This window comes from Oryctolagus cuniculus, chromosome X, assembly GCF_964237555.1.
Source record: "Oryctolagus cuniculus chromosome X, mOryCun1.1, whole genome shotgun sequence".
NCBI lineage: Eukaryota > Metazoa > Chordata > Mammalia > Lagomorpha > Leporidae > Oryctolagus > Oryctolagus cuniculus.
Window position 1 is genome coordinate 133,719,291 of NC_091453.1, and position 26,119 is coordinate 133,745,409.

At 39.8% G+C, this 26,119-nt stretch overlaps 1 protein-coding gene across 1 annotated transcript; it reads left to right on the forward strand.

The window, feature by feature from the left end:
* Window positions 1-3,256: 3,256 nt before the first annotated feature.
* VBP1 (VHL binding protein 1) lies at window positions 3,257-25,283 on the forward strand. Its single transcript, NM_001171386.1, has 6 exons — window positions 3,257-3,346; window positions 4,519-4,643; window positions 15,333-15,399; window positions 16,322-16,420; window positions 23,127-23,265; window positions 25,213-25,283. The coding sequence occupies exons 1-6, from the start codon at window positions 3,257-3,259 to the stop codon at window positions 25,281-25,283; spliced, it is 591 nt and encodes a 196-aa protein (NP_001164857.1).
* Window positions 25,284-26,119: the final 836 nt, after the last annotated feature.

The following is a 26,119-nucleotide window of genomic DNA, read 5'->3' on the forward strand; positions in this document are numbered from 1 at the left end:
ACTTAAGAAGTGATGGAGAAAATGTTATCAATTCATACCGAGCTTAAAAGTGGGTTATGGGGGCTGGCACTGTGATGCAGCAGGTTAAAGGCTGGGCCTGAAATGCCGGCATCCCATATGGGTGTTGGTTCTAGTCTTGGCTCTTCCTCTTCCAATCCAGCTCTCTGCTATGGCCTGGGAAAGCAGTAGAAGATGGCCCAAGTCCTTGGGCTCCTGGACCCATGTGGGAGACCCAGAAGAAGCTCCTGGATCCTAGCTTCGGATTGGCACAGCTCCAGCCATTGTGGCCAATTGGGGAGTGAACCAGTGGATGGAAGACCTCTCTGTCTCTGTCTCTCTCTCTCTGCTTCTCCTTCTCTTCAAACTGTACTTTATACTTTGTGTGTCTGTGTGGATGTAAACAGTTGAAATCTCTACTTAGTATAGAGTTGGTCTTCTGTATATGAAGTCAGTTAAAAACAAATCTTCATGAAAAATGGGATGGGAAAGGGAGTAGGAGGTGGGATCGGAGTAGGGGTGGAGGACAGGAATGGGGGGGAAGTAACACTATATTCCTAAAAGCTGTATGAAATTTGTATTCATTAAATAGAAACCTTCAAAAGATAAAATAAAATGTTCTGTTTACTGATTTGTATGTGCTTTAAGAGTTTTGTGTTTTGCTTTAATGCATCCATAGTTTAAAGCTACAAAATTTTTGATAAGTCTGTTTTTAAACATGTTTTTATTAAAGCAATAAAAGTTGTGAATTACTGAAGTGTTACTAATAACAATCATATTTAAGTTCAGGTAATAGCTAGATCTGGAGCTGACAGTTGGTAGATAAGAAAGCAATCATATTTAGAGACAATAATCTTAGAGCAGTCTTGGAAAATCTATTAACATGAGGATCCTTCCTATTGATTGCTGCAGCCCTGTGAGGCAGTAAATAGAAGAATAAGAAAGAACTGACATGTAGCTTTCTAATTAAGAGGGACCTAGAAAGTAAATATATTCAGCAGTGTTGTGGGGAGCAACTCAGACTAGACTGTTACTGGAATTAAGACTTATTCTATGCATCTGCTCTCCCACAATATAGCGCTGGGAGAGAAGTAAACAGCTTCTACACAGCTGCCTCCAGTTCAACCAATAAACAGCAGGACCTGCTCCTGATTGGAGGAGAGCAGCGTACTCGGCGTGTGGGTAGCAGAGTTGGGATTGGTGGAAGAGGACTATAAAGGAGGAGAGAGACAACATGCACCAGGAACATCTATCTGAAGGAACACCTGAGCAGCCCCCGAGAGAGCCGGCCGGCGGTGTGCCGCTCCCCTGCAGAAGTGGGGAAAGTGGCAGGGGGAACCGCCCTTCCACGGAGGTGGAAGGGTCGGTAGCCAACCCGGGAAGAACCAACAGCAAACCCGGGGAGGGCCGAGCAGACAAAAGAACAGCGCAGGGTCCTGTGTCGTTCCTCCACAAAGAGGGGGAGCGACATAATGGTGCCGTGACTCGGATAGGAAGCCTAGGCAGGGTCCTGTGTCGTTCCTCCTCGAAGAGGGGGAGTGACATAATGGTGCCGTGACTCGGATAGGAAGCCTAGGCAGGGTTTAGTGTCGTTCCTCCACGAAGAGGGGGAGCGACAAGTGTAAATGTGGGGATCACTTGTTTGTATCTGTAAGATAGTAAGGCATTAGTGGTAAGCTGATAAAGTTTTTTGATTCCAAGGTGTACAGAAAAACCTGGCTCAAGAGTGAAATACTATAACTGTTAGAAGGATTTACTCTAAATTAGAATTAGTGATGATTTGCAAAATGGTTTAGGTACAGAGAGAGGGGTCTTCCATCTACTGGTTCACTACCCAAATGACTGTGACGGCTGAAGCTGGGCCGATCAGAAACCAGAAGCCAAGAGTTTCTTCCAGGTCTCCCACATGGGTGCAGGGGAGCAAGGACTTGGGGCATACTTCATTGCCTTCCCAGGTACATTTGCAGGGAGCTGAATCAGAAGGGGAGCATCTGGGAATCAAAGCTGTACCCATATAGGATGCCAGCGCTGTGGACTGTGGCTTAACCTACTGTGCCACAGTGCCACCCTCAAATGGCTTCCTAAGGTTTGAAAACCTGGATTAGTTATAACAGTGATTTATGCAGATACACAGTAGTGAAATTGAACCAATGTGTGTGTGTGAGAGAGGTCTCAATGTTTTCCTGTAGAACTTTTACCTTATTTTGTTTTAAAAACTTCTTTTTGAAATTTTTTTTTTGGGGGGTGGCAGAAGAGTTGTGAACATGTATTTTTTTTTCTGCAAAAACAAAGACATTACCTTCACAAAGCTGTTGTCCAGAGATCAAGAGTTGTGGCTAAGAAGCTTTTAATTTCCCAAGCTGAGGAGCATGGCAGCCTTTGGAGAGCTAGTTTGGAATTAATATTAATTCCGTTACTATGTAGCTGTAGGATTCCGGAGAAGCTGCATAGGTTCACTGCGTTTAGTTTCTCATTTACAACATGAGAATTCAATCTCCTCCTCATATACTCATCAACACTTATCTATGTCTATACACTCGATCGTTCATTATCTGTGGAGAAAAACTGGTAACAGTGATTGCCTCTGAGAAGGGAAACTGCCTTCCCACTGTGTAACTTACGTTCATGGTAGAATTTGTGCAAGTGGATAAAACAACTGCTTCACTGGGAAACACTCCAATGAAAGCAAAATCAGGGACAAACAGTGTCAGAAGTCAGAAAAGCGACCAAAGGATAATTACGCGGGTCTTTGTGACCCAGTAGGTTTCAAAGGGATGTTGTAGTGACAGTGTTTCCCTTCAAGGGACAGGCAATTCCCTGGAAGGGTGGAACCAGAAAGGCACAGAGGCGTAAGCTTTGTGGTTGCGTCTAAGTGCCGGGTTCGCGAGCGTCCCAGTAAGAGCGGGGCGCCATTGCGGAGGGCGCGGCCTATTCTGGGAGGGGTCTGGCAGGGTCCCGATTCGCAGGGCGTTAGCACTACCCACTCATAAAATTCCAAAAACCCTTTTTCCCAGAACTCCGTTTTTCGTTTATCCTGCAGTTCCCAGCTTCTCCTGCGTGGCCGTTCCACGTTTGTCACTCACTTGCACGCAGCCAATCAGCATCTAGAGGTTCCGCTACTTTGCCAAAGGAGAGTGGCGCGCCAATGAACGTGCAGAATCACAGGAGAGGGGCGGGCCTGCGCGTGAGAGAGAGCCAGTCACAGTCCCTCGATGGCCGGCGCTCAGTAAGCAGGCATTTCCGCGCTTGCTTCCCCAACATGGCGGCCGCTAAGGACGGTTGTGGCATGGAAGTGACCGCGGGGAACGGGCGGCGGCTTCACCTGGGGATTCCTGAGGCAGTATTTGTGGTAAGAGACACGCTGTTACTCAGTACTTTGGTGCGAGGTTTTTTGTTCCCTGTAGGCATCTAGGTCTGCACTGTTGGGGGAAGGAGCTGAGCTGAATGTGCAGCAGTGGAGCCCTTGTTTCGCTCTCCCTCCCCTCACCTGGAGTCACTGAGCTGTATTGGAACTCGCCTGAAGAAAGGCAGCCTGAGAAGTCCCTGGAAGACTAGGGCACGGGAGGGGACGGGAGGATCTGCCAGCGGAAGCGGGGTCGGCCGCTGACAGGTTTCGTCCCCGGCTGCCTGGAAAAGTCAAGAGGCCAGGAGCTGCAGACTCGGCTGAGATATCGGAGAATAGAATCCAGTCTACCGAGGGAACTCAATGGTCTGCTACCTCGGAAAAATGGAGGAAGAGACCGAGGAGAAAGTAGGATGTTAGGGTGAAAGTGTAAAGTTCTTATGTGACTGGCTAAGGAATTGAGGCTTTATCCAGTAGATAATTGAAAGATGTTTGATTAAACCACGATCTAATCGTACTTGGTTTTAGGTAACAAACTTATTAGAGAATGCTTTGTGTGGAGTTGACAGGAGAAGCGGGGGATGCAATTTGGAGGCTTCACAGACTAGGGAGACCAACCCAACCCCAAACAAAGAAGAGCCATCAACCCTACCCTTCCATCAAGCTATTCTAGAAATAGTATTGGAAAACTATTTGAATACTGAGAGAAAACCTCTGGCTTGCCTTCGAGATCAACATCATCTGTCTTTCCTCTATTTAGTTGTACTGATGGACTTTGTGGACTTTTCCTGACCTTTTGGTTTGTGCCTGTATTGCTGTACCCCTACCTTTTTATTAATTGTGCCTTACATCCTTCAAAACACCTATTTATTTGATTTATATCACACTTTATATTGTGTATTTGCATTAGTTCATTAAATTTTGCATTTTCTTCAGTTACTTTAGGTCTTCTCCCCAGATGTTGCACTTAACTAATCATAACAAGAAATAAAGTTTATTGGGTGTCAACCACTTTCTCAGTGATCTTACAAAACTCTTATCAGTTAATTCCCGATTACCATTCCCAATTTGTAGAAGATAAAACTAAGGCACAGATCCTTGAGTGACTTTCCCCAGGTTCAAAAATAAGATTAGTGGAATGAATTCTGGTTTGTAATATATTATTTTTGATATTAAAGGAAGATGTAGATTCCTTCATGAAACAGCCTGGGAATGAGACTGCAGATACAGTACTAAAGAAGCTGGATGAGCAGTACCAGAAGTATAAATTTATGGAACTCAATCTTGCTCAAAAGAAAAGGAGGTAAAGTGTAAAATTTGGTAAAATTTTCTGAAGTTTTTTTCCATGATTTTTTAATGTTTAAAAAATTTGTAAATTTTTATTAATATAAATTAACTTTAAAATAAATATAAATAAATAGAAAACCTTTAGTATAAAATATATTAATTTTAAATGGCTTAAACTTTTACAATATTGAGATACAGTTTACATGCAATAACATGTCCAGATATCAGTTGCTCAATTTGATGAATTTTGACAGATATATCCAGTTTTGAAAACATTGCCTATGTCAGTATATAGAATGTTTCCTTCACTCCAGGAAGTTCCCTCATGACTCTTTTTAGTCACTACCTACCTGTACCTTACCCTGATGCTACTGTTCTGATTTTTTTTAACCAAAAGTTTTGTCTATTGAACTTTATAAATGGAAGCATGTAGTAACTACTGTTATGTGTCAGGCCTCTTATACCTAGCATAATGCTTTGAGAATCATTCATGGTGTTGTATCAGTAGATGAATTCCTTTTTAGTGCTGAGTCATGTTCTGTTGTGTGTAGATGTACCTTAATTTTAATCTATTTTTATTTGTTTGCCTATGGGTGGACATTTGGATTGGAATTGTTGAGTAATATGGTAAATGTGTGTTTCACTGCTATGGTCTGAATAAGATATAGTTTGAATAGGATATGGCTCCTGAACTCACGTAGACTTTTAATCCCCAAGGTTATAAGTTAATGGTACTAATAGAGTGGAAATTCAATCCAGTTATGGTGTTTAGGAGCTTGGGCCTAATCCTTAAGTCACCAGAGGCCTGGCCTCAGAAGGTAGTTCCTGTGAGAGGGTTGGTTATAAAACATGAGTTGGGCCTAGCCACTGTCTCTGCTTCCTGGCTCACTATGTGATCTTTCTCCACGTGGTCTCTGCTATTGCCAAACTCTGGCTTCCCCAGATAGCTGAACCAGTGAGGTCTTTTTCATCTTGGGCTGTGAACCTCCAAAACCTTGAGCCCATATAAATCTCCCTTCATAAGTAGCTTGTCTTTGGGATTTTGTTGTAGTTTCAAAAAAGCTGAGGAATACAGTCCTCCAAGGTGGCTGTACCATATTCTCCCACCAGCAGTGTTTGAAGGCTTCATTTCCATGTTTAGTATTTTGTATTATTTAGTGTTATTCCACATTTAGTATTTAGTATTATATTAGCCAACATTTAGTATTGCCAGTCTAAAGATAATTTTAAAAACATAATAAAATGAATATTGAAGACCTTGTTATAACAAATCTAGGATCATAACATCTTGGATGTCTAGTTCATCCTTCTAATTTTGCCAATGACATCAGAGACTCACAGAGGTTATGACTGTCCCAGGATTTCATAACTAATAGGCATAGGTCAAAAGTATCCTTCCTCTCAACTCTCTGTCTTCCTGTAGTATTTTATAGAGCTTATAAAGTCAATTCACTGTAACAGATATTTATGGCTATCTGCTGTGTGTGGTATGTGTGTATGTGTGCCTGTGCACACATACGTGTGCCAGCATTCTTCTGTCAATTAAATATATATGGGATGCCAGCTAGCTACCAGATAATTTTTGGGTGAAATAAGGTTCAGTATTTTTTTTCAACAGGACAATCTCAAGAAGATGATAAGTGGCCGGCACCGCGGCTCACTAGGCTAATCCTCTGCTGTGGCGCTGGCACTCCAGGTTCTAGTCCCAGTCGGGGTGCAGGATTCTGTCCCGGTTGCTCCTCTTCCAGTCCAGCTCTCTGCTGTGGCCTGGGAAGGCAATGGAGGATGGCCCAAGTGCTTGGGCCCTGTACCCGTATGGGAGACCAGGAGGATGCACCTGGCTCCTGGCTTCGGATCGGCGCAGTGCATCAGCTGTAGTGGCCATTTGGGGGGTGAACCAACGGAAGGAAGTCCTTTCTCTCTGTCTCTCTCTCACTGTCTAATTCTGCCTGTCAAAAAAAAAAAAAAAAGAAAAGAAAAAGAAGATGATAAGTATGTAAATAAGATAAGTAAACAAGACACAGCAGTAAAGGTACTTTGGTACAAAATAATGAGCTAGCCCAGGGGAAGGTGTGAGCTGAAGGAGGCAAGGGAGATTCAAGGGAAGCATCCAAGAGGAGCAAGTGGTTGTATAGAAATGTAAAGGTTGGTTGAAATTTTAGAGGCAGATTAAAGTGAAAAAGGATAGTCTAGACATAAGGTACCACTTATGCAAAGGTGCAAAGGTTTTTTTTTTAATATATTTTCTCATTTTGTTGACAGTTGGAGAAATTAGAATATAGACTATTAGATAAGATGAAAAGTTATTGACTTGGACAGATAGTGTTAACAAAAACAGAATAGAGGGCACTATATTGTCATTTTGGAAGAAAAAACATATGTAAAGAAGTATCTGGAGGCCCCCGATATGAGCAGCTCTGAGGAATTCCCCAGCTTCGGGGCTCAGGTGGCCCCCAAGACCCTCCCGTGGGGCCCCAAACGATAATGATCAAGCAGCAGAACGCTCTCCAGCCTGCTGAGCTGAACCACACGACGGTCAGCCTCGATCTGGCCCAGCAGCTGGCCCCTCCGCCGTTGTTGGCGCTCTCCCTCCCCAAGGTCTCGCAGTGAAGCCTGGCGTGGCCCGGCCCCCGGCGGCTGCCTCTCCAGCCCGTCGGCGCCCAGTGTGTTCAAGATCTGTTCTGGGACAGGCCTCTGCCGTCGCAAACACTAAACCAAGGTAATCCTGGTCCACCCAGCATGCCCGTCAGCACGCTGACCTTCATCTCCGACAGCACCACACCTGTGGCTGGGAGTCGACTTCCTGTGTCATGACCTCAGGAAATAAATGTCCTTGACTTTGTAAACCCCTCCCCCCAAAAAAAAGAAGTATCTGGAAAAACCTGTGCTAAATAATATTAACAGTGGTAATCTCTGCATGGTGAGACTAGCATTTTTTTCTTTATCCATATTCTTGATTTTCAACAGCGTACATGTACTGCTTTGATGATAATAAATGCTTATTTTTTAAAGAGTAAAACCATTAGAATAGAGATCACTTACAGGGAGGTTATTGATAGAGAAGAAAATGAGCCTTGGGACCAAGCCCTGGTTGGGGGAGGGAGGGTGGATTTGTGTATCAAAGATACCTGGCTAATTCTAATACTGTGGTATAGTAGGATCCTGATTCCAGCTTTGTGTATACTTCAGACCTCAATATAAGGGGTAAAAATCACAGTGTATAACTACAGCCTTCCTAATTAGATGTACGTGGGGTATGTCAGTGATCAAAACAGGCAAAATCCCCGGCTTTATGGAGGTTACAGTCTACTGGGATTTAGATAAACATTTATTTCAAAACTGTCAATAATTACGGTGTACCTAATATGTGCCCAGCATCATCTTATGCCAATAGATAAAACAAATAAAAATTTGTGTCCTCATAAAGCTGGCATTCTAGTTAGATTAGTAAATTACACAGTAGGTTAAAAGTGTCATAAAGGTAGGAAATAAAGCAGAGTAAGGGGGTGTAGATGTAGCAGTAACAGGTGTAGCAGTAACAGCTACTCAGTGTTTTGAGAAAATGAGTGATATGTTCTGACTTTTCCTTATTATTGTATGAATCACTTTTGTTGCTGGTTGATAATATTTTCAAGAAGGGGCAGAAGCAAGGAGATCACTTAGGAAGCCTTTTCACTAATCTAGGTAAGGTTGATGGTTTGTACCAGGGTGGTAGCAGTGGGGATAATGGGGAAGAGTGAGCTTCTGAATATTTTGGAGTTGGAACTAGCCTGATTTCCAGGTGGATAGGAGGTAAAATGTAAAATGAAGACATGGAAGATATCTCCCAGGTCTGAGTGACTGAAGGGGAGAGGTGCCATCATCTGACTTGGGGAAGACTGAATGGAACAGGTTTAGGAGAATATCGAGAGATCAGTTCGGGATACCTTGAAGATGCCTTTGGGAATCCATGTGAAGATGTTAAGTAGGCACCTAAATAAAATTAGTCTGAAGTTTTGGAGAGGTCTGAGATAGAGATAAAAATTTGAGAGATATTTAAAAGCCATTGAGGGGCCGGTGCTGTGGTGTAGTAGATAAAGCCGCCGCCCACAGTGCCAGCATCCCATAGGGGCGCCAGTTTGAGACCTGGCTGCTTCACTTCTGTTGCACCTCTCTGCTATGGCCTGAGAAAGCAGTAGAAGATGGCCCAAGTCATTGGGCCCCTGCACCCATATGGGAAACCTGGAAGAAGCTCCTGGCATCTGGCTTTGGATTGGCACAGCTCTAGCTGTTGTGGCTAATTAGGGAGTGAACCAGTGGATGGAAGACTCTCTCTCTATATATATGTATAACTGACTTTCAAATATATAAATAAATAAATCTTTAAAAAAAAAAAAAGCCAGTGAACTGGATGGACTAGATCACAAGAGTTCATTTAGATATTTTTTTATTTTATTTTATTTATTTTTTTTTGACAGAGTGGACAGTGAGAGAGAGAGACAGAGAGAAAGGTCTTCCTTTGCTGTTGGTTCACCCTCCAATGGCCGCCACGGCCGGTGCGATGCGGCCGGCGCACCGCGCTGATCCGATGGCAGGAGCCAGGTGCTTCTCCTGGTCTCCCATGGGGTGCAGGGCCCAAGCACTTGGGCCATCCTCCACTGCACTCCCTGGCCACAGCAGAGACCTGGCCTGGAAGAGGGGCAACCGGGACAGAATCCGGCGCCCCAACCGGGACTAGAACCCGGTGTGCCGGCGCTTTAAGGTGGAGGATTAGCCTAGTGAGCCGCGGCGCCGGCCAAGAATTCATTTAGATAAAGAGAAGATGATCTAAAGTCTAGGCCCTGTAACCGGAAGAAGTTAGGGAGAAAATAGGTAGCCACCAAAAAAAGTTCAAAAACAAACTGCTAGTGAGGAAACCTGGGAGATTGTGGAGTTCTCATAGCCAACCTAAAAAAATGTATCACAGAGAAGGAAATAATCACCTGTGTCAAATGCTGCCAATTGCTAAAGGAAAATAAGGATTGAGAATGGACTTGTCTTTAGCAAAATAGAATTCGGTGGTGTTCTGGATGGGAACAATATTGGTCTATTATTTTAAAACAGAAGATGGAAGAACTGGAGAGATTTTTTTTGAGAAGTTTTCTGCTTTTTAATAGCAGATTGGTTGTCATTAGAAACTTTTTTTATTAACAATAGTTGTACATATTTATGGGATGCCATGCTGAAATCAAGGTAGTCAACATTTCCTCTTCTTTGACATTGCTTTATGGTTGGCACTTTGGAGCTCCTTTCTTCCATTTACCATGTGTGTAACACTAGGAATTTATTCCTTCTAACTCTGATTTGGTACCTATTATCCAAACTCCTTCTATCCCTACTACCCCTCCCAGCCTCTAGTAATCACTATTCTGTGTTCAGATTGAGTTTGTTTGTTTATTTTAGCTTACACATATGAGGTAGAACGTGTGCTATTTGTTTTTCTGTGCCTGGCTTATTTCACTTAACAGGATGACCTCTATTCATTTTGCTGCAGATGACAAGGTTTCATTCCTTTGTATGGCTGAATGATATTCTGTTGTGTATATACACCATATTTTTGTTCATCTCATGATGGACACCTTGTTTAATTCCATATTTTGGCTATTGTGAACAGTGTGTTTATAATTTTTTAAAAAGAAATCTGTACTGTTTTCCATGGTTGCTATACTAATTTACATTCCCACCAACAGTGCATAAGAGTTTCCTCCACATTTTTTGCTTTCTGTGTTTTGGATAATAGCCATTGTGACAGGGGTAAGGTGATACTTCATTGTGTTTTTGGTTTGCATTTCCTTGATGGCTAGTGATCTTGAGCATTTTTTTCATGTATTTGGCCATTTGTGTTTCTTTTGAGAAATGTCTACATAGGTCTTTGCCTTTTTCTTAGCTGGATTATTTGTTTTTTGTTGTTGTTGAGTTTTTTGAGTTTCTTATATGTTCTGGATATTCTGGTTGTCTATTTTATTTGTAGGAGTTCTTTAATCCCTTTTGGTTATATCAGCACCAGTTCAAGTCCACTTCTGATCCAGCTCCCTCTAATGCACCTTAGGCCCCTGCACCCACTTGGGAGACCCAGAGGAAGTTCCTGGCTCCTGGCTTCAGCCTGGCCCAGCTCTGGTTCCTTGCGGCCATTTGCGGAGTGAACTAACAGATGGAAGATCTGTGTGTGTGTGTGTGTGTGTGTGTGTGTGTGTGTCTGGTTATGCCTCTCGAATAAATAAGTCTTTTTTAAATAAAGAAATTTTTCTTCCCCTTGTAATCTTCGTGATTTATTTTGATGAATAACTTCATTTAAATGTTGTAATTTGTGGGTTTCTTTTTCACTTATTAATAAGCTGCCATACTCTTATAAAGAGAAATAACCTCTCATGTATTTGGTAAATGAGTCTATAGGAGATAGTTCACCTTTCTGAGTTTTTTCCCTTCTAAGGCTAAGGCCTTATATTTCCCACACTCTCACAGCTCTTTGCTCTCTTGGAACAGAGGAGTTGTGTAGTTTTTCTGGCTGTTGGAAGGTTTATGGGCAGGAATGTTTGTCTATTGCCAGTCACCCCATCTTACTCAGGGCAGTTACTATCTTTTTGTAGTTTGTTTATTAGATGTAATTTGAGGATTATTATACCATCTTGGTGAATTTAACCATATGTGTGTATTCTTATTACAACTACTTTTTTCTTCATCTTATTACTAATATCCTTTCTTTTCTCTTTGAGATATTTTAAAATACTATATAATATATTTTGGTGTTTGTTAATTTTGCTTCATATGATAGAGGTTGTTGAGTTTAATTTCATGCGGTTCAGTTTATCAGACTATGTTTGTTCTCACTGTTAGATCATCCTCTCAGGGATGTGGAAATAGGGTGACTTAAGTTTCTCCTGATGGGTGGAGGAAGAGGAATGCTGCTGGTGTTATAGTCTAGGGGCACAGCCATCTTTCTTCCCAACTAGATAACTGCTTCTGGGTTATTCTGTTCTCTGCTCTTGACTGTCTTTACTGTTATCACCTAAGGAAGTGAGAGTAAGGAGAACAGAGCTGTTGTCAGCCAATACTTGTGATTCTTAGCTTTGCAGTTTGACCTTCTCCCTGCCTCTGGCCAATTGTGTCATTTTTCTGCCCTGTAGCAGTGATGGAGTAGATAATATGATTCACCTAGGGCAGTTAAGAAAAATAAAATAGCAAGAATATTCTCTTTTAGCCTTAATCCCCTTTTGAGGATTTGACTCTCTTGCCTTCTAAGCTGCTGCCTTCTCTCTTTTACTCCCTTATCTCCTCCCAAGACCTAGAGATTTTCATTGTTCTTATAATAAAAGCCTAGAACTGGCCGAAGTGCCCTTTTATAGTAGAGTAAATTAGAAATTGTGAATATTTGTAAGAATATTACACAGTAGCAAAAATGAACAGTTTTAATCAGTTAAATCAGTTAAAACAAGCAAGCTCTGTAAAAATGCATACAATATGAGACCATTTCAATTAAGCTCAGAATCAAACAATGCTAAAAAAAAATACCGTTTTGGGGGCTGGTGCTGTGCCATAGTGGGTAAGGTTAACGCCTGCAGTGCCGGCATCCCATATTTGCTCCGGTTTGAGTCCCGGCTTCCCCTCTTCTGATCCAGCTCTCTGCTATGGCTTGGGAAAGCAGTGGAAGATGGCCCAAGTACTTGGGCCCCTGCACTCCATGTGAGAGACCTGGAGGAAGCTCCTGGCTCCTGGCTTTGGATTGGCACAGCTCTGGTTGTTGCAGCCATCTGGGTAGTGAACCAGCAGATGGAAGACCTCCCTTCCCCTCCCCTCCCTTGCCCTCCCCTCCCCTTCCCTCTTTTCTCTCTCTCTGCCTCTGCCTCCGCCTCTGCCTCTGACTCTGCAACTAACTAAGCCTTTCAAATAAATAAATAAATCTTTAAAAAAAAGTATTGTTTGGGGATATTCACAAATGTGATGAAACTATTTGAAAAAGAACAAAAAGAAATTGCTAACACAGTTTAGGGAGCTACTATCTCTTGATATGGAACAGGGTGGGGAAGGGTGTATTGCTTGGACATGCACAGTAGCATAGGGGTTCTTGCAGTTTCAGCTCCCTGCTAATGTGTACCCTAGTAAACAACCGAATTAACCCTGGCGGTCAATGGGGTGACAGATGTCACAGCCAGATTGCCCTCACTCCCACAAATACATCTTTTTTTTTTTTTTTTTTTTTTTTGACAGGCAGAGTGGACAGTGAGAGAGAGAGACAGAGAGAAAGGTCTTCCTTTGCCGTTGGTTCACCCTCCAATGGCCGCCGCGGCCGGCGCGCTGCGGCCGGCGCACCGCGCTGATCCGATGGCAGGAGCCAGGAGCCAGGTGCTTTTCCTGGTCTCTCATGGGGTGCAGGGCCCAAGCACCTGGGCCATCCTCCACTGCACTCCCTGGCCACAGCAGAGGGCTGGCCTGGAAGAGGGGCAACCGGGACAGAATCCGGCGCCCCGACCGGGACTAGAACCCGGTGTGCCGGCGCCGCTAGGCGGAGGATTAGCCTAGTGAGCCGCGGCGCCGGCTCCACAAATACATCTTAAAAATCATTTACATGACCAAAAATGCTTGAACATACTCCTTATATGTGTCTTAGCTTTTCATTACTAGGATGAAATTCCTGAGGCAACTAATTTAAAGAGAAAGGTTTATTTAGCTCACAGTGTTGGAGATACCAAATCAAGCTTTTATAACATATCCTCCCATGAGAATTACCTTCTGAGGGCATGTCCCCAATCATCTAAGGACCTACCACTAGTCCCATCTCCTAAATAGCATAATTGGATTAAATTTCTATCCTTTTTGCAGTGTTAACTTATGACATTAGGTTTAAAGTTTTGTATGAGTTCATGGGCCAAATTGTATGCAGACTTTAGCATCTATTTATGTATATGTATATCAGATATTTTACAAATGAATAAATCTTTCTGGCATTTAGCATATAAAAATAAGCAAGATTAGGTGATCTACGATATCCATACTGATATATATAGTGTTCATAAAACATTAGCCTTTAAGTTAAGTTTTAAAAAATGAATGCCAAGTCTGAATTTCTAGATTATTCATTGGACTGTATTATCAAATAGTGAATTAATTTTTTTAAGCAGCAGCCCATCTAACACATTTCTTGCAAGTGTCTAAGTATAGAGTGCAATAAAGTTTGCCTTGCTAGCATCCTACATGCAAGCTATGTCTTCTTTCATATGATGCACTAAGTCCATTTTCATTATCATATTTGAAGTTTGTTTACATAGTGATCTCTATTAATATTTAGTTAAGGTTACTCTGAAAGAACCAGAGTTTTGTTTTTATATCCTTACATTGTAATTCGAGATCCTGGAACTGCTTTGCACATTTCTCCTGACAAAACATTAAAATCTTGGGCTTTTAATTACCATAAAGAAGAATTAAATTCCAGTGACCAAAAGAAAAAGTATCTGTGTTTCCTCTCTTTAAGTGACTTTGAGTGTTTTTGGCATATTTTCTTGTTATGGAGGTTAACTTCATTTGGGGAGTCACTTGCTAGTAGTTTGCTGATAGCTATAATATACTTTATTTATTGAATCTGATCAGTCTCATCTGTTTATAATGGTTGCTGACCCTTGCATGGCATGGAGGGGTTGGTGGTTTCAAATTTACAATATATTTAAAGGGATGTTATGTCTTTAAAAATACAAATAGAACAGATTATGTATTTCATAGATAAAATTCCAAGATAATCATACTTTCCTCCCTCCCCCTTCAAACCCTCTCCTTTCTTTCTTCCTTTTTTAAGAAATTAATTTTAAAATTAATCTATTTAAATGTAATTTTAATCAAATGCAAAACCTCTGAATCACCTGCATGGAATATAATGTCAAATTACAAAGGGTATTTAACATATAAAGTAGTATTTCCTATACAATAGGTATTCCATAAATTTTAGCTATTAGAAAAAATTATTTATACCTTAAATACTTTATTAAATGTATACTATATATTTTACCACATGTTTATCTTAAATATTTCATATATATAAAATAGCAAATATTTTTAAATTATCAGAATATTTACTTTTTTTAAGATTTATTTATTTAATTGAGTGACAGAGAGGGAGAGACAGAGAGATCTTCCATCTACTGGTCACTCCCCAAATGGCAGCAATGGCCAGGGCTGGGCCAGGCTGAAGCTGGGAGCCAGGAGCTTCATCCAGGTCTCCCACATGGGTGACAGGGACTTAAACCTGAGCCATCACCCGCTACTTTCTAGGGTACGCATTAGCAAGGAGCCGAAATTGTAAGCAGAGCTGGGATTCTCCGCTTAATCAAATAAAATTTATTAAATCTCTTCAGTATAAGGGTTGTTGTTTGGTGCAGTAGTTAAGACAGCACTCGGGACACCTGCATCCCATGTTGAAGTGGCTGGGTTCACGTAGAAAATAGAATCAAAAGATAAGTGTATTTTGGTGTAAAAAATTGAGATTTGTGCATTTTTCATAATATCCATGAAATTTTTGAGAATCCCCTTGTATATACAATTTTGAAATTTTTTGTACCAAAATAAATTTCATTTTAATTGCATTTTCCTATAGACTTTTTGAAGCACCTTCATATTAGTAGAACATACAAAGAAATAAGACCATGTCCCCGTGTTTATTTTTGCTTGCAGAATACTGAATTAACCTTTACCTTGTTCACAGGCTAAAGGGTCAGATTCCTGAAATTAAGCAGACTTTGGAAATTTTAAAATACATGCAGAAGAAAAAAGTAAGTGTCTTTTTGCTTGTAAATGCAAGTGAACAAGGATACTTTGACATAGACTTGTTTTCCTGTTAACAAATATGGCCTTCTCGCAAAGGTCAGATTTAATTCTAATACCTATTATACATGGATTACTTTCTTACATATAGTATTTGCAAAACTTAATGCAATTTGAAATGTTTTAGGTACAAAAACAAAATGTCTTATTTTGAAGTAGCAGTATCTAAAGTTTGTTGTTGTTCTCACTTAGAATAAATTGTGAGTCCAAGATTTACAGAGCTAGAAGTAATTTTAGAAATTATCTATTTCATATATTCATTTCATGAATGAGGAAACATTTAGAGGCTGCCCTTGACCAGTGTCACAAAGATGGTTACTGGCAGAGTTCTTCTAAGTCTTACTAAATAAAAGTGGCCTATAAACATTAAATTTCATAAGCATATTAAAAATGTTGTTTTGGTGCTTATATTATTTATTATTTGCCTGGTAGAATAACTGCATTTGTAGTATATTATTATACTTGATGAATTTGGTAAGAGAGTTCAGAAACTGATTTGTTGGGCATAGTAATAACTAATTCTTATATAATGCATTGTGTGCTAGGCATTGTGTGTGTGTGTGTGTGTGTGTGGTAAGTGGATTTAATGCTTATTACTGTATTTGTAGGTAAAGGGCCTATTATTATCCTTATTTTACACATGAAGAACCTGAGACACAGATAGATTAAATGATGCACAAAATTTATACAGGTAGTAAGTATCTGAATCCATGCCCAGCCATCTGACTCTAGCATGCATTTCTTTTACCACTATACTTAGTCTGCATGATGGTAATATTTTAAATGTCTTAGGTTTAGCTATGGGATCTTTCTTATATAACCTTAATATCAGTTTTGGGTGGTGTCATTTTTTTGCTTGTTTTTTTGAAGGAGTCCACCAGTTCACTGGAGACCAGGTTCTTATTGGCAGATAATCTGTACTGCAAAGCTTCAGTTCCTCCTACTGATAAAGTGTGTCTGTGGTTGGGGGTAAGTAAATGTTATAGCTATAGTTGACATGTTTGTAAGCCATTGTGTTTTCTCCAGCAAAACAGTATTGCTTGAGATATGTTAGGTGTTCATCTCCCTTTGATTGTGGAAGGGGCAGAATACAAGTAGTCCATATTATGAACTGACTAGAGTTAGGGGTATGATGAAGACTGCAACAAAAAGCAGACTAAAGTCTCTTCCAGTTGACACAAAATTGACTAAACCCTACTTTTTCAGCTAATGTTTTTTGTCTCATAAATATAACCGTAGAAAGAGTAATATGAGTAAAATGGAAGGTACTGCTGAACTTTGGATCAATGTGTCTTCCTCATTAAGAATTTTTTTAAAGATTTATTTATTTGTTTGAAATACAGAGATACAGAAAGAGAAGGGGAAGAGAGAGAGAGAGAGAGAGAGAGAGAGAGACACCTTCCACCCACTCGTTCATTCCCCAAATGGCCACAATGGCTGTGGCTGGGCCAGGCCAAAGCCAAGAGCTGGGAGCTTTTTCTGGGTCTCCCACATGGGTACAGGGACCCAAGCACTTGGGTGATCCTCCACTGCTTTCCCAAGCACATTAGCAGGGAGCTGGATCAAAAGTGGAGCATCCAGGAGTCAAACTGACACCCATGGTGGGATGCTGGTGCCACAGGCAGAGACTTAACCTTCTATGTCACAGTGCTGGCCCCCTCCCCCCATTAAGAATTTAATAGTTCTAGAAATATCCCTAAATTTAAGAGGAAAAGATAATTCCAAAATCTTTAGAGTCTGTTTTTAAAAACCATATATTTAAATTTTTGACAGTTCCATAGATCTTGGCTCATCTCAATCTAGCTATCCATGGGTCCTGTTACCCTATAAAAATTCCTATAAAAATGAGATTAGATTATACATATACTATTCACACCTGACTTTTTGCTTAATCTCACAGATATCTTTGGTGAGTGGACACAAAGTTTGCCTCCTTGGTTTTATTGACTTCTTACTATTCTATGGTAGGGCTATGTTATAATATCCATAAGGTAAAGAGTACTCTTAGTTTGTTCTCAAGTTTCTTGTGAACAGTACTATAGTGAATGTCTTTGCACATACAAACTTGTACACAAAGGCATATTTTTGCTTCTTTGAAATGGAATTGGGCCTAAGAGTTTGCACATGCAGCATTTTTTTTAAAGATTTATTTCTTTGAAAGGCACAATTATAGAGCAAAAGAGAATCTTCCATCCGCTAATTTACTCCTAAAATGGCCACAACATTCAGAACTGGGCCAGGCCAAAGTCAGGAGCCAGGAGCATACCTGGGATCTCCACGTGGAAGCAGGGGCCCAAGCACTTCAGCCATCTTCTGCTTTCCCAGGCACATTAACAGGGAGCTGGATCGGAAGTGGAGCAGCCAGGACTCCAGTCAGCACCCATATGGGATGCCAGAGCTGCAGGCAGTGGCTTTACCCACAAGGCCATAGCACCAGCCCCTCAAATGCAACATTTTGATAAATACTATCAAATTGCCTCCCAAAAGACCATACTAATTTACATTTTCTCCATTGTATATAAGTGTATCTGCTTATTGACAACCTCACCCACATTTGTAGGCTTTTGCTACTTTCATAGCTTTTTTGTTTGACAAGATGCTTATTTGTATTTCCTCTTTTTTAAAAAAAGATTTATTTATTTATTCAAAAGAGTTACACAGAGAGAGAAGGAGAGGCAGAGAGAGAGAGAGGTCTTCCATCTACTGGTTCACTCCCCAATTGGCCACGACAGCTGGATCTGTGCTGATCGGAAGCCAGGAGCCAGGAGCTTCTTCCAGGTCTCCCATGCGGTTGCAGGCGTTTAAGGGCTTGGGCCATCTTCTGCTTTCCCAGGCCATAGCAGAGAGCCGGGACTTGAACCAGTGCCCATATGGGATGCTGGCATTGCAGGTAGCGACTTTACCTGCTACACCACAGTGCCAACCCCTTTATTTCCTCTTGTATTTATCTGCTTATTTATGTCTTTGGCCCATTTTTCTGTTGAATTCTTCATTTTTTATAGAGGATTTGGTCTCATATAGAAATTTTGAATTTTAATGTAATCAACCTTAGCAGGCATTTATAATTTTATTTATCTTAATGAATGTTTATAAAGTGTGTAAATGTTTTCTTATTTCTAATATACTTACACTTAAGAAATTTTTTAAAACTTACTTGTGAAGGATAATATGAAAAGGCAAGGAGCTCAATAAAAATTGGGTCAATGACTGCCAAAATGAGTATATTCCAATGTTCAATGAATATGGAAATTGTTCAATTTCATTAGTAAACAGGGAAATACAAATTAAAAGCATCCCTAATCTGAAAATCCTGTATCTTAAATACTGCAAAATCCAGAACTTTCTGAACATAGTATCAGCTTTTTTTTCCAAGTCAGCTCTAGTGTACAGAGGTGCACATTGGTGCATGTGTGTTAATATGTAATACCCCATAAATCCATATTGTTACTTACTTATTCCTTTGTTCTCTCTTTACCAAAAATCTTGGCTTTCAAAAATACAAGGAGTGATAGAATTAGATTAGATAAGATTACTCATTCATTTGCTTTATTCCTTGTCACAGTCAAAGTATTTTAGAATACCACCAGTATTGTTACCACTGACATTTTTGCATATGCTCATCCAGTCCTTTCCCATTCTTCATTGGATTGTGCCCATATCGTTAGAGCAGAGAGATTTTGTACTCTGCTCACTCACTGTCCCTTTTGTGTTCCTTCATTTATTCTTATTCTCTGTAAATATGTATGAAATGTATATTATTGTCTTCTTGTTGATTCCCTCCAATTGTTCTGGTTATGTGATACTTAGTCTGTAGTAGGTTCCTTGAGGATCTATGGAGATAGTAGTCCCTATGTTCTCACATGTTCCTGAAACTTGTCTGTAGCCTTTATACCTGAAAGTCAGTTTTGCTGGATCTGAAATTCTTAACTCACATTTTAGCATCTTATATTTTCTCCATTTTCTTTTTGTCATAGAGCATTGGTATCAAAAAGTCTGAAGACAGACTGATTTTCTTTCTTTTATAAGTGACTTATTGTTTTTGCCTGAATGCTCAAAGGACTTCTGGGTCAGTTTCCTCGGGTATAGGGTGTGCTCCTTTATTTTGTGTGTGTTGTATTTATGCATGTATATCTGTGCATGTATATACATGCTCATGCATGTGTGTGTGTGTGACATTTCAGGAACATTTTGTTGAAATAAATTCCTTAGGATTTTTTCTGGTCCCATGATTTGATTTTCTTTAGGGCTCCAATATATTTGTTTTTGCCTTGACAGTGTTTATCAATTTCTTACTTTAATCCATGATTTCTGTTTCTTTCTTTTTATATTTTTTAAAATTTTCTTAAGGTATTATCTGTTGTGATTATTTATATCTATGTTCTTTCTCATTTAATCATCATTTCTGAAATGTTTTTCTCTTACGTCTAATTCTTTCCTGAATTCTGTCACATTCTTTCTGAGTTTTCTAGTTTTGATTTCTTGTTCTTTCATATCTTGTATCATTTTCTTAATGTTATTGTTTGGATAAATATTCATTTTTTTCATCTATTTTGTGGGCATTTCTTTCTTTTTAGCTTATGTTGCTAGTAAAGATGTTATTCTATTCCTTATTTTCTTTTATTACGGTTTTACATTGGATTTGATTTTGATCCTTTTTTTTTTTTTTTTGACAGGCAGAGTGGATAGTGAGAGAGAGAGACAGAGAGAAAGGTCTTCCTTTTACCATTGGTTCACCCTCCAGTGGCCGCCGCGGCTGGCGCGCTGCAGCCAGCGCACCACGCTGATCTGAAGCCAGGAGCCAGGTGCTTCTCCTGGTCTCCCATGTGGGAGCAGGGGCCAAGGACCTGGGCCATCCTCCACTGCACTCCCTGGCCACAGCAGAGAGCTGGCTTGGAAGAGGGGCAACCGGGACAGAATCCGGAGCCCCGACCAGGACTAGAACCCGATGTGCCGGTGCCGCAGGCAGAGGATTAACCTATTGAGCCGCGGCGCCAGCCAATTTTGTTCCATTTTTATGATAAATTAATTTTCTTGAATTTTTAGAACACAGGAATAATCCTAGAGCTCCATTTTGGAGCAATAAGATACAGAATAACATCTCCATAGACAACATAAGCTAAACAGAAGACATGGCTACAAAAATAGATGCTCTGGAACCCTGCGAGCCCTCCTCAGTTTTTTTTTTTTTTAATTAAAAATTTATTTACTTGAGATGTAGAGAGCTAGTGAGTGCACTCCCATCATCTGGTTCACTCTCCAAATGCTTGCAATGGCCAAGGCTGGGACGCAGCTGAAGGCATTAGCCAGGAACATAATTCTGGTCTCCCAAATGGGTATTGGGAAGCTAGAGTCAAGATTGGATGTTGGTATTGAACTCAGACACTCTAATATGGATCATGGGTGTTTTAACTGCTAGGCCAAATATCAACCTTTCACCCCACCCCCATCAGTTTTAACTAACTGCTGTGTTGCATTTGTATATAACTACCTCTTGATTATTTTGGAGTTCTCATGTCTGCTGAATGCCTCATTGCTTCTCTCTGCTTGCTACTATACAGATGGTCATATCATTGCAGGTCTTGTAGCTGACAATGGGCTGTCCTCACATGTTCATGGAGACAGATACCTAGTCAGCTTTTTGTAGATATTGTCTAGTTCTCAGGGTTTGCCACCCTAGTTATTTTTAATCTTTTTAACACCATTGTTAAGATCAGATTCACATATCATAATATTCAGCATTTTATTGTACAGTTTATTTACAGAGCTGTGCAGCCATGATCTCTTATTTAGATCTAGAACATTTTGTTCACCCCAGAAAGAAAACCCATACCCATTAGCAGTCACTCCCCTTCCTTCTTCCTAACTCCCAGCCCCTAACAGCCACTAAGATTTACCTATGCTAGATGTGTTGTTTGAATGGAATCATACCATATATGGTCTTTTGTTGTCTGTTTTCTTGAACAGAAATGAATGTTTCCAGGGCTCATCCATACTGTAGCGTGTATCTATACTTTATTCCTTTATTGCTGCATCATACATATATCATTGCATAGATGTACCACATTTTCTTTATCCATTTATCACTTGATGAATATTTTGTTTCTTTCTACTTTTTGGCTATTGTAATCAGTTCTTTTGGATTGATACCTATATTTTTAATGTTGGTTTTTGCATGGTTCTAGAGCGATTTTCTTGAATTGTTCCTTTTCTCCCTGCAGATTGAATTCCCCTACCTACCTAGATCCATTTCTGGATCTTCTTCTGTTCCTTTGTTCTATTTCTGAGGAGCTATTTTGGTAGAGTTCTTCCTGGCCATGTAACAGCAACTTCAGAGACTCTCAAAACAATACCTAGCTAAAAGGGAGAGAGAGAAGGCCATCTATTGTGACTTTGGTGTTGCAATTGAGGGTAAGAGTAATAGACGGTGGATCTAAGGCTAGTGATGCTAGCCATGGTAGGGAGTTGGGGTTTCACATAGAAGTGGCAGGAACTTTTTTCCTTTTTGCTGATTTTCTATTCACTTTTGAATGATTATATAATGGTACATTTGTGGGGGGATAAACCATTTTAAAATGAATTTCTTTTTCCCTTGAGGGATCGAGATTTATCATGTTTCTGTTGTTAATACATTTTTTTAGAGTAGGTAATACAGTTACATATGTTCCCATTAAAAAAGTACAAAATGACTGTCTTAGTCCATTTTCTGTTGCTTTAACTTACTGCCTGAGACTGAGTAATATATAAATTAGAAGAGAGGTTTTTTTGACTTGTGGTTCTGGAAACTGGAGAATCTAGGAGCATGGTGCCATCCTCTGGTAAGGGCCTTCCTGCTGTATTGTAACATAGCAGCTATTTTCCTTGCCTGATCAAATATAGATAATAAAAACACCTTTGAGGGGCTGGCATTGTGGCATAGCAGGTAAAGCTGCTGCCTGCAAAACCAACATCCCACATGGGCACCAGTTCGAGTTCTGGCTGCTCTACTTCCAATCCAGCTCCCTGCTAATGCACCTGGGAAAGTAGTGGAAAGTGGCCCAAGTGCTTGGGCCCCTGCACCTGCACGGTGGGACCCTGAAGAGGCTTCTGAATTTGTACTGGCCCAGCTCCAGCTATTATGGCCATTTGAGAGTGAACCACTGCATGGAAGATTCTCTCTCTCTCTCTCTCTCTCTCTCTAACTCTTTCAAATAAATAAAATAAATGTTTAAAAATCTTTGAAAGAGCTTAAATTAATATTGTATCTAAGGCTCAGAAAAAAAACTGTTTACATGCATTCAAACATAATATTATGTAGTGTCAAGATGGAGGTAATAGCTGTGCAACCTGACCTCTCTGAGTCTGTTTTCATAACTGCAAAGAAAAAAACTTTCAGCTCACCAGGGTTGTTATAAAGGATTAAATGATTTATAATGTATATATTCTGTAACCCAGGAGTTGATAAACTTTGTGTAAAAATCCAAATAGTATTTTTGGTTTTGCAAACCACATAGTCTGTCCCTACAACTCAACTCTTCCACTGAGGTGAATGGAGAATAACTGGGTTCCAATAAAACTTAACTTACAACAAAGAGCAAAGGGCTGGTTTTGGCCTCAAGGCAGTTATTTGCACAATCCTGCTTTAACTGATAAAGCACTATGTAAATGTTGAGTAATTGTCATGATTTTCTCTCTTCAGGCTAATGTAATGCTTGAATATGACATTGATGAAGCTCAGGCTTTGTTGGAAAAGAATTTATTGACAGCCACAAAGAATCTTGATTCTCTTGAAGAAGACCTTGACTTTCTTCGAGATCAATTTACTACCACAGAAGTCAGTATCCTTTCTTAAAAGATGGAAGAAAGATGGAGAATTTTTTTAATGTTCTTACATTGCTTTAATGGGAAGAATGCCCTTATTCTTAGGCTAATGTGAGGTTATGGATTTTAAAAGATAGCATATCATATATTTGGAAGTAAAAGTTCAAAGATAGATTAATGAATTTGAAACAGCAAATTCATATTGGTAGACTTTTCCTTCAGATATTTCCCAAGATACCTTTATAGCTAGTTAAATAGTTTAATTATACAGGCACTTATTATTAAGACTCTTTTATGTTCTTGCTATTCTACTAAGCCATATGGACCATGGAAACCAATAGGAAAGACAGGCAAGATATTCCTCTGTATATGTAAAACAGCCGAACACTAATTTCACAGTAAACTATATAAGTAAGCTCATATATGCAATACCAGGTCAATTTAAATTTTGGGAAATGTAAAAATGAGCTGCAGTTAGTTCAAGGAAGGCTTTTGTTGAGATGGTAACTTGGGCTGATTATAAAACCAATGGAGGATTTAGATCAGCAGAGAGAAAGGCAGAGGTATTCTGGTAAAGGGGGAGAACAGGCGTATTGAAACCAAGCTCTTTGCATTTCCTTTGTGATCTGTCTCTTCTTCCTGGTTTCTGTCACAGTTACCCAAGACAAGGACCTGGGAGTCAGCCTTCACACTTTTCTCTCCCTCACTGTATGTCTCCAGCATGAATTTCCTAAGTCACACATCTTATTTTGTTCCTCTGGTCATGACATTTCCCTGAATCCTTGTTGCACATAAAGTATGTGAAGTGTGCTAGCTAGCCTCACCTCATGGCCCTGATCACTTTCAGCCCCAGTTCTTCCCCAGTGCACCTCTGATCCCAGTAAACCCAGTTACTCTCTTCACCCCCTAAATGGGCCACACTCTTTGTGTTTGCACACTTTGTTTCTCCTATCTGAAATTATTTCCCCGTTTACCTGTGTTATTCTTTTTTTATCCTTCATATCTTCAGTTCAAGCATCAGAACATTCCTGAACATTTTGTAATCTCCAAGTGTTTTGCTGTTCTGTGCTTTCTTAGCACTTTGCACATAATACTTTTTTTTTTTTTGCCAAACTGTCATCTCTTCAAGTGTAGGAGCTATACTTTCTCTTTCCCAGTGTGAGGGAAGGCAGGCCTGTTTGAGGCCTAGTACAGGAATCATCATCTAACTGGTAATATGAAAATTCATCCAGCTGTGAGGTGACAAGGGACTAGGAGAGGTGGTTCTTGTGTAAAGGAAAACATAACTGTGAGAGAAAAACAGGATCCAGTGACTTAAATGGTTAAACAAATCATCTAAGATGCATCCTACAAGCTTTGAAAAATGCCATTTGTTGTTGCTAGTGCTGGAAAAAGTTCAGGAAGGTTGTAGACATGGGAGGGAGCTAGAACCTCCAGTCTATAATATACTGACTGTTCTACTAGAGTAAGATCTGTGAGGGAAAGGATTTTACCTGTGTTGGAGCTTTGTGCAGTGCCTAAATGGAAGCACAATAGATGCTTAATAAAGCTGAATGAATGTCCTATTTAACCAAAAAGGTAAGTAAGTGATACAGTTATAGATCATTGTACTAATTGAAGTATTACATGGCAGAATATGGCTTGAGCAGTCTTAAATTCGATGTGTAAGGGGCTGTCTTTAAAACTTGTGAGATTGTTAGCACATATTTGTTAAATATAATGTCATGATTGACTAGATAGGCTAAGCAACTGTTTATGTGTGGCCTTGATGTGGTTTTGGTAGAATTTAATTCCAGTATTTTCTTAGCAATTGACATTATAGCAAGATGACTTAGAACATTAGTTGTCACTGGCATTTGTGTATTTCCTTCTGTGTCTTTGATTCATTGTATGAATGAATGCTTGAATTATTGCATATATTATCTTTAGAATGTCACTTGCATTTTCTTTGACAATTCTTGCAGATATGGCCAGGGTTTATAATTGGGATGTAAAAAGAAGAAACAAAGATGATTCTGCCAAGAACAAAGTGTAATGCTGACAGTTAGAAATTTGGTTATTTTCCAAACATGCTATTTTAACTGTCTCGACGTTTACCCCTAAAGATTGACATAATTTTGAATGATTCTTAAAAAGATAAATACCATTTTATTTATAAAAACAAAATTGGTTTCAAATATTTTATGAAATTAGCATTTTTCCCCACATTTCCCAGCAAAGTTGTTGCTACTTTCATCCTTTTATTTTTTGGCTGTCACAAAGAACACTCTTAGCTGAAATGGCCGAAAACTGTGAGGCATGATGGAAGCTGAATGCTGGATACTAGCACAGTGAACTTTTTCTTTATTGGCTATTGTTACTCTCACTGTGGTTAAGCTATGTTACAGATAGGAAAGACAGACAGTTTGAGTATCTGTGAACTTGTTTTTGTTTAGTATATCGGGGATGTAAAGGTCTTCTGTTGCAATTGTCTTCTGTAAGTGGGGTTTTGGGAATTTTTGCTTAACTACTTACTATCATGACATTCTGAACTTTTCAAGAAATGGTAATTTCCCATTGAGAGCTACTGAGGGAACACTTTTTATAACCTCAGAAAAATGTACAGTGTCTTTGTAATGTCAACAGGAAGATCTTGCCAACATGAGATAATACTACCCATTCAAAATTCTTGGCTAAGGTGATTTTGTATTTAACAGTTCTCCAAAACATCTTGAACAGGAATAGTAAGATAAATGTAAATCTGTAATAGTTGAAGAATTCTGAGCTTTTTAAATTCATGATAAAAGAAAACCCTCATAGTAATATTTAAAAATCTCTGTGGAAAGACATAGGCACAGGAGCAAATACTGGATGTTACTGAAGATTCTGGTA

Bases quoted from the DNA above. Each gene is read 5' to 3' on its own strand.
- VBP1 (NM_001171386.1), top strand. From the start codon at position 3,257: ATGGCGGCCGCTAAGGACGGTTGTGGCATGGAAGTGACCGCGGGGAAC. The intron at 3,347-4,518 runs GTAAGAGACACG...TTGATATTAAAG, and splicing joins TTCCTGAGGCAGTATTTGTG to GAAGATGTAGATTCCTTCAT. The intron at 23,266-25,212 runs GTATCCTTTCTT...CAATTCTTGCAG, and splicing joins ATTTACTACCACAGAAGTCA to ATATGGCCAGGGTTTATAAT.